Genomic DNA, 9722 nt, shown 5'->3' on the forward strand with positions numbered 1-9722 from the left:
TGCTAAGCACTGTCACATATATCAAGCTTGAGCCCCTTTGGCTCATAATTTAGAATACACTAGTATAAAAGATTTCACATTAGTGCCTCCTGATACAGACACCATTGGTCAGGGAATTCTATCACAGGAAAAGTCCTTCCCCATCCCGCAAGGAATCATGTGGGCAACTGGAGTCTTACCATTCTTCAAAACCATTTCTTTAATTGAAGATGTTGAAGAACTGAAATTAAAAAAAAAAAAAACTTAAATATACAATTCAGATGTTACACAAAATTTTAAGAAGTATATTTCACTTTACTACATCTCAGAATAGAGGAGCAGAAACAGTCTGCCAAAATCAGTCATTTTTTTAATAGTGAATTTCCCATTTAAAAAGTAATATGTCTCTCCCCTGTTGTCTCTGCATTTAACAGAGAGAAAGTAATATATGTTCTTCAAAGAAAATATGAAAAATACAGAAAAATTTTAGAAAGAAAAATTATTTTATTTATTTATTTTATTTTATTTTATTTTATTTGAGATGGAGTCTCACTCTGTCACCCAGAGTGCAGTGGCATAATCTGGGCTCCCTGCAACCTTTGCCTCCTGGGTTCAAGCGACTCCCCTGCCTGAGCCGCCCAAGTAGCTGGGATTACAGGCATGTACCACCACACCCGACTAATTCTTGTATTTTTAGTAGAGACAGGGTTTCACCATGTTGGCCAGGCTGGTCTTGAACTCCTGACCTCAAGTGATCTGCCCACCTCGACCTCCCAAAGTGCTGAAATTACAGGCATGAGCCACCATGTCCAGCCATAAAAATTATTTTAAATCAACCCTGATTCTTATTCATATATTATGAGGGGCCTACTACGTGCCAAGCAGTGTGCTGCACGCTAAGGTTTAACCAATAACAAATATAAAGAAACAAAGTAATAAAGCATATAAAACATTTTACAGTGAAATTTTATACTATATTGTTAACATATCAAAGCCAAAACATCCAATCTTTCAAAAAAAAGACAGACCCAATTACCAAAAAGTTATACTGGAAACTTATGAGCATATAAATTATGATATATATCCGTGTGTGTGTGTGTGTATGTGTGTGTATGCATCCTCCCTATATGTATACAAACACAAACACACACACACCCCCCACATATGTACATAACTTACTTTTTATAAAATTTATAAAATAAAATTTTTGTGGACATACTGTTTTAGAGCTTGCAATTTTTTCCTTAAAACTATATCACAAATATTTTCCATGTAATTACGTATTTTTGACACATTTTAATGTCAAATGGTAGTATATCATAAAAATGTATCATAATGTATCTAACCAAATTTTCACTCTTAAGTATTTAACTTGTTTTCAATTTTATTAGCATTATAACAGTACTGCATTGAACATTACTATGGGTTGTTTGTTCACACCCAAGAGAAATTCCTTAAGATAAATTCCTTGAAATGAAATTTCTAAATTAGAAGATATACACATTTTTTATCACAGGATATTTCAGACATACACAAATATAAACAGAAAAATATAATAAGCCCCCATATACCTAGACCCATCATTCAGCTTTGGTAATTATCAGGTTATAACCAATCTTGTTTCACCTACAAGCTTACTCTCTTCTCCCCTGTGATATTAGTTTGCAGAAATTATCAAAAATTACATTGTTTCAGTATATATCCCTAAAAGGTAAAAACTTTTTAAAATAACAGCGCAATTGCATCTAGAAAATATTGATAATTATTTAACATAAAGTCAGTGTTTAAATATCCAGTTTTGTCATAAATATCCTAAAGATTTAACAGTTTGTTTACTGCATATTTTATAAGTTTTACCTATAATATATGAGAATGTAAATCAAATTCTATACTTAACAATTCCTAAGGTCTCTATATATCACTATCACATAAACTCAACATTTTTATAATTAGGGAAAGATATATATTACAGGATATGTATGCAAAACATAATCGTAACTGAAGAGTTACTAAATCTATATCACAGTAAAGTGTTTTAGAATTAATTATACGGAACCAATTACAAATTAAATGCACCATTCTCTTTGCAATATGATCCCTATTATCTAATGAGACTTTCTGAAGATGACAAATTGGTGACTATGATGTCTACTAGTTGCTATTAATAAATTTACGCATACATGTAATTTATTAATTTTCATCAACATTATTAAGGGATATAATTTATGTACAGTAAATTGCATTCATGTAATTTTTTTTTTTTTTTTTTTTTGAGACAGAGTTTTGCTCTTGTTACCCAGGCTGGAGTGCAATGGCGCGATCTCGGCTCACCGCAACCTCCGCCTCCTGGGTTCAGGCAATTCTCCTGCCTCAGCCTTCCGAGTAGCTGGGATTACAGGCGTGCGCCACCATGCCCAGCTAATTTTTGCATTTTTAGTAGAGACGGGGTTTCACCATGTTGACCAGGATGGTCTCGATCTCTTGACCTCGTGATCCACCCGCCTCGGCCTCCCAAAGTGCTGGGATTACAGGCGTGAGCCACCGCACCCGGCCTGCATTCATGTAAATTATACAATTCTACGAGTTTTGGCACAGGCACATACCCACGACACCAGCGCCACAACCATACAGAATATTTATATCACCCAAAAAAGTTTCCCTATGCATTTTTGCAGCTAAGAATTGTTCCCTCCATCCTAAACCCCAGGTAACCACAGACTTGCTTCTGCCACTTTAGGTTAGTTAGCATTTTCTACAATTGCGTATAAATGGTATCCCTCATATTCCTTAGCATTTGGCTTCTTACAGTCTTATTGTAATGACTTTGAAATTCATATATATTGTACATATGTCAGGAGTTCATTCTGTTTTAGTGTTAAGAAATATTTTATTGTATGGATAATATTTTATCTGCCTATGGCACATTTGTCAGTATTTGGGGTGATTCTGGTTTGGAGCTACTACAAATAAAGATTTAAGAACATTAATGTATAGGAGTTTGTGTGAATACATTTTTGTTTCTCTTGAACAAATACCCAGAAATAATGTCCAAGTCACATAATAGAAGTGAGTAACTTTTTTAGAAAACTGCCGATTAATTTTGGCCTTCTTGCTAACATTTGGTATCACCAATCTATTTAATTTTAACCATTCCAATGGATGTGGGTTGCTATCTGTTTGATTTCAGTAGCCATTTCCCTGGTGATTAATAATGTTGAGCATCTTTTCTTATGCCTATTGAGCATTCATATAGTTTCTTTTGTGAAGTGTGCCTAAATCTTTTGCTCATTTTAAAAATTAAATTCTTTGACCTCTATAAGTGCTCTTTATATGACACAGGATGCAAGTCCTGTGTCAGAGATACATACTGAAAATATTTTCTTGCATTCTGTCTTCCTTTTTTATTTTTTTAATGGTGATGTTCAAAGCACAAAAGTCCTAATTTTCATAAAGTCTAATGCATTCTTTTTCTCTGTTATAACCTATGTTTTCTGTTTCTAAAAGAAATATTTGCCTAACAAGGTCACCAAGATTTTCTCTTGTGTGTCTCTTAGAAGTTTTTAAATTTTAACTTTTACACTTGGGTCTGTGATCCATTTTGAGTAGATTTGTGAGCTACGGTTTTTGTAACATTTTAGAGCTAAGGATAAAGAAAATGTCCTATTAAGCTCCCAGAAGTGAAAAACAAGAATCATGCAAGGATTCAGCCAATGCATCTCTCCCACCCCTTCACAGAAGCTAATGGGAGCAGGACAAAAGGTAACAAAGAAAAAGCACAGGCTCTCATAAACAGGGAATCTCACTAAAGGAGTGGTGAAGAGAAACCTAGGACTAACCAACGTACATGAGACACAGAATCAATCCAGACTGGAGTGAGATGACAGCAAAAGGAAAGACCTACAGAGAGATGTCTAAATGAAAGGGGAATTTAAGAGACCACTGCATGTTAGAGGAAAGAACATGTGAAAAGAATTAAGACTACGCATGTTTTAAAATTGCAGCTACAAAAAGACCATTTTTAACTCAAGGGAAACAGAAAGGTAGTCACAAAAAAAAAAAGAAACAAAATTACAGTCTACTGACTGGCTTGTCTGTGAACAATACACATGGTTATATTGATGCAAACACAGATGAACTGAAACTAGTAATGTATCTTATACTGGGGGTGGAGGCATGAAGGAAAGACGGATGAGGACATTGTTGGAGACAGAAACTTTGTCAATAATAACAGGAACTTTTCATAAAATCTAACATGTATAGCCGGGCGCGGTGGCTCACGCCTGTAATCCCAGCACTTTGGGAGGCCGAGGCGGGTGAATCACGAGGTCAAGAGATCCAGACCATCCTGGTCAACATGGTGAAACCCCATCTCTAGAAAAAATACAAAAATTAGCTGGGCATGGTGGCCCGTGCCTGTAATCCCAGCTACTCAGGAGGCTGAGGCAGGAGAATTGCCTGAACCCAGGAGGCGGAAGTTGCGGTGAGCCGAGATCGCGCCATTGCACTCCAGCCTGGGTAACAAAAGCGAAACTCCGTCTCAAAAAAAAAAAAAAAAAAAAAATCTAACATGTATAAATGGAGAAATCATCTATGTATATTATTTGGATATTGTGGTGGTATGGTGAATTGTACAATGTTACCAAGTCTTTGTTTCCTTCTCCAGGACAGGATTTTGCATCCCCCTAGGCCATATGACTTGCAGTGACTCCCTGAGGGTGGAGAATTCTTCCTGCCCCATTGGGCTTAGCTACTACATGGACAGGAGACAGGAAAACACTGGGTAGAAGATGGGGGCTACCTGGCTAGGACTCCACCCTTAAGTCTGGAAACCCACTGCCCTAAATGGGAACAGGCATTCTTGTTTCTGTGCCCAAATGTTGCCTTTTGGCCCGCCATGGCCCCCTATCCTGTACCCATATAAACCCCAAACCCCAGGCTCCACAAGCAGATGAACAGGTGAACAGAAGAGCTGCAGAATGATGTGACAGAGGAAAGGTGAGAAGGAGCGTCTAAACATGAAGAAAAGTTTGGCTGGGGACAGTCACAGAGGAGAGGAGATCAGCTGCTGGAGAGCCAAACTCGAGGGGAAGATCATCTTCCCACTCCATTCCCCTTCCAGCTCCCCAACTATGCCACTGAGAACCACCTCCACCACTCAATATAACCCCCATGTTCACCATCCTTCAAGCCCTTTTTGGGCTCGAAGCTGGACGCCAAACAAGGATCATTCTTCCTGGATGCCAAACAGGGAGCCAAGTACCAAGAGGGCATTGAGCTGGTTAACACTTAAGCCATCTACAGATGGCAGAGCACTGTAGCACACCCACTGGGGCTTTGAGAGTCACAGGTACCCACCCCTAGATGCTCCTGTGGGGTCAGAGACCAAAAGCACTTGCCCTAGTTCCTGCGCCTGCCCATCTGCATGCTCCCCCTCCTGTAAAAAGTTTGAGCACACACTGCAATGGCCAAACAGATGGGCCACACCCGTTTCACATCCTGAGAGGGGGATCAGGGAACTCTCCAGTTTCAGCTATATGTCTTGATTAGGCCAACAGAATATGAGCAGAAGCAACAGTGTGGCAGTTCTGCAGAAGTTGCGGGTGTCTGCATGTGCCTGCCCTCATGGACTAAGTCTAATAGGGAAGCCCTATTAACCAAATGATATATATTATTCCAAATAAACTTAACGTATAGGAAGCAATGAGCACATACAATAGGGAGACTGGAACTAACACAAGTTAGGAATTGTGTTGCTGAGAAAGTGATCATTAAGCTGTGATTTGAAGGATGTGTAGAAAATAACTAGGAGGATGGAGAACATACCAGGTAGAGAGAACAGCAGGTGCTAAGGGAAAAACGGACCATGAAGCATTCAAGGAACTGAACTATGCCTATTGTGCTCACCATTGTAGACCCAGCACCTAGCATGGGGCCTCACTACTTAAAAGCACCAACTATTTTTTAAATGTGTTCATGCATGAATGAACTAACAAATTAATGAAAATACTCTGAAATCTAAGTGGAAAATCGGAGGACACACAGGATTTTCTTTTTGGATCAAGAATAAACCCAACTTAAGGAAGAAATGTGCAAAGCGAGAATAATGACCCCTACTCACTCTATGTTTAGAAACCGTGTATGGAGCTTAAAATACAATCATCCTTCCCACAGACAGAATCTTGAATAGCCCCAGGGAGTTGAAAGATATTTTAAACTTCAGATCCATGATTTGAAAAAACACAAAACAGCAACTGTTGTTTCCTTCATAATGAATTAATGAGCCATATTATTAGATCTGAATGATCATTGACTTATGAGATTTCTAAGATCTAAAGCTTCTAAAGCTAAATTAAGCCCATTATCTTTGTCTTAAAAACAGAACTGGGACTTTCCTAATTCTTGGTGTACATTTTACCGGTGTAATACACAAATCAGTCATTTCTGTGTGACCCAGGTACTAAGTTTTAACCACCTAAGGAATATAAGTTACTTATTATTCAAAAGTGAACCTAAAGGAAAGCACCAATTGATTCAGAAACAATGGAAGATAAAGACTGTTAACGTCTATAGTACGCATAGCTTTTATCAATTGTTGACTAAGGAGTCTTTAACCCGAGTTTTGCCAGATTCTCCTGCTTGCTGCTGTTTCCTGTGTTCACACAAACTTCCCTGATGCACTTGTCGAGATGGCATACAATGAGTCAGTGGGAGACATGACATACCTTCATTGCTTTTCAGATTTTGAATATTATTGTTTATAGAAAAAAAAAAAAACAACTCTAAATGTTCCTTATATGGTATATAAGGAAACCAAAGGGACAACAGAAATAGAAACAGAAATTTTGCTTATTATCATATGTAAAATTTTACATACTATATATCATGCATGATTGCCATCTCTTAACAGTTAAAACAATTTAACACCCTTCCTTTGAAGGCCAGGATATGTATTTCTGAGGTTCTCCATTTTTTCTTACTCTTTCTCACATAATAACGGCAGAAGACACTGTGAAATTAACATTTACTTTTAAGTATAAAAGAAATCTGAATACTAATTTAAGGAGTCATTTTCTCATAGATTCTTTGATACATACTACAAAAGTCTACTGGATGTTTTAAACAAATAACCCTTGTCTCTTAAAGCTTATATTTTTACCTGAAGCATAAACTCTGGTCAATATTTTTGTAGCTACCTGTATGATCTAGCTATCCATTTTGAATGACAAACAAATGTAGATATGAAACAGCATAAAGAAATTACAGAGCCACCCAATTTCATACTTGCACTGAACTTCACAAATGCATTACTTTAAAAGATGTGCAGTTACTCACCTTACATTCTTCCTGGCAAATATATGCTCCAAAGTTAGTGAAAATCCTATACATAAAAAAATCAGTGAAACACTAAACAAGATTTTTTTGCCCATCAAGAACAGAATCAGTTTCTCCAAAGCAAGCACATCTGTTAATTCATAAATGCAAACAGAGCAGAGGCAGTACTTTTCATGCCATGTGACGGACAGCATATTTAACCAATAACAGGGCAGCTTTCTCAGAATGTATTCCATGGGGAGAGGAGGAAGAAAGGGGTCTGATTATGCTTAGAGTGAACCCAGTATTTAGGTTTTTAATTATTCATCTCATGGAAAGATTATTAAGGAGCCAATTTTTAAAGAAAATATATTTGCCACTTAAGCTCATTTTAGAAATGTGAATCGTTTTGATACTGTCATATAATTCTTATTAGGACTATTTTATATACTTCATACTACATATATGTCATACTATTATATATTTCATACTACTACACTTCAGGAAGCTATTAATTTCTCCCCAAAATCTATGAAGTATCTATTTTCACATGTATTTTTCAGGCGAATAAATAAAAATCTCGGGAACTTCCCTAAATTTACATATATGTCCTAGTTCACAGTTTCCTGTTGCATTCATGAGCCTCCATTTGCCAAGCAGTGTGGACAGCACTGGTGAGGAGTGCTGGCTTTGGAGTCAGAAGCTGAAGTGCCTGTCCAGCTCCAGCACTTACCAGTAAGCAAGGTGACACCAGGCAGGTTATTTTCCCTCCTGAGCCTTGTGTCCTTATGTGCAGTGGGGACAGAGGTGCTTAATTGTTGTGAAGATTAAATGGGATCATGGATGAAAGGCTCTTTTTTTTTTTTTGAAACAGAGTCTCACTCTGTCAGGCTGGAGTGCAGAGGCGCAATCTCAGCTCACTGCAACCTCGGCCTCCTTTTGTTCAAGCAATTCTCTAGCCTCAACCTCCAGAGTAGCTGGGGCTACAGGCATGCATCACCACGCCCGGCTGATTTTCATAGTTTTAGTAGAGGTGGGGCTTCACCATCTTGGCCAGGCTGGTCTCAAACTCCTGACCTCAGGTGATCTGCCAGCCTCGGCCTCCCGGAGTGCTTGGATTACAGGCTTGAGCCACTGTGCCTGCAGTGAAAGGCTCTTCTTAACTTAATGCTTAGCTGAATAGAGTGCCTATTGTTATTCCTTCCCTGCTGGCCTCTCCTTTCACCTTACTCCCCTAAAAAGCCTGAAAAACAAAACAAAACAAATGACAAAATTCCCAGGAGTTGTTTTATATTTTTTGAAAATACAATTAAGCCGGGCATGATGGTTCACGCCTGTAATCCAAGAACTTTGGAGGCCAAGGCGGGCGGATCACCTGAGGTCAGGAGTTCAAAACCAGCCTGAGCAACATGGTGAAACCCCATCTTAGAAAGAAAAAAAAAATAAATAAAATTAAAATGCCACAATGAAGAAAATCCTCCAAAACGAGAAGTGTCAAGTGTTATTTGGAGCACTTAGGAACCTTGATGGCTCAAAGACAAAGTACCTATGGCAGAAAAGGGCTATTTGTAAGGGAGACTTCAAAGAGATGATGGACTCTGAAAGCTGGGGTCTTGGTGCTGAGGAGACGAGACGTTCCTATTCCTCTCACACACCACTGTCTTCCAGCATAGTTCAGCGGACCCCAACAGAAAATAAAAAGAAAAAGCTGCCCTGTTATTGATTAAATAAAGCAGAATAACTGGGGGAAGTGGGAGAACTGCAGAAATAAGGAAGAAAGTTGCTAACAAAAACTATAAAATAAAAAGAGTCGCTGCCCTTAAATGCGGCCTTTCTCTGCCCCATCTAATTCCTACTGCCTCCTCATACTGCCTTTTCTTCTCTGCGTTCTTTCATTTCACCCAGCTTCTCCTCTTCACCTCTCCGTTTCTCTTTCTGTTTTTTTCCTGATTCTGTGGAATTTCAAGTAACAGGCAAGTCTGGACAAGAGAAGTTTAGTCTTAGGTGATGCTGACAGATGAACTATAGGATAACCTGTTAAACTTGAATGTCAGAAAAACAACAAATAATTGTAATATAAGTATGTTCCATGCAGTATCTGGGACATACTGTATTTAAAACTTATTGTTTATTTAAAAACTAAGTTTAACTGGTCATCTTATATTTTTAGTTTGCTGAACCAGTCAATTCTAGTCTTGGGGAAGCTCAGCTCCTCAAATTGTAAAGTGCATACAAATCACATGAGATTCTGTTAAAATGCAAATGTTGACCCAGTAAGTCTGGGGTGGGGTGTAGGATACCACATTCCTAACCAGCTCCCAGATGATGATGGTAGTGATGCTGCTGGCCTGAGAACCGCCCTTTGAGTAGCAAGTATCTAGAACAGCATTGTTCAATAGAAATAGAATGAGAGCTGCATATATCATTTAAAG

General features: G+C 38.2%; 1 protein-coding gene across 1 annotated transcript in view; it reads right to left on the minus strand.

The window, feature by feature from the left end:
- Window positions 1-9454, minus strand: part of LOC101040289 (V-type proton ATPase subunit S1-like protein) — a 29387-nt gene extending 19933 nt beyond the window's left edge. Inside the window, 2 exon segments of the mRNA XM_074384161.1 lie at window positions 180-220; window positions 7312-9454. Of these exon segments, the coding sequence (XP_074240262.1) occupies window positions 180-220; window positions 7312-7547 (277 nt within the window). The 5' untranslated portion in view covers window positions 7548-9454.
- Window positions 9455-9722: the final 268 nt, after the last annotated feature.

The sequence above is a fragment of the Saimiri boliviensis genome, chromosome 1 (genome assembly GCF_048565385.1).
Source record: "Saimiri boliviensis isolate mSaiBol1 chromosome 1, mSaiBol1.pri, whole genome shotgun sequence".
NCBI classification, from domain to species: domain Eukaryota; kingdom Metazoa; phylum Chordata; class Mammalia; order Primates; family Cebidae; genus Saimiri; species Saimiri boliviensis.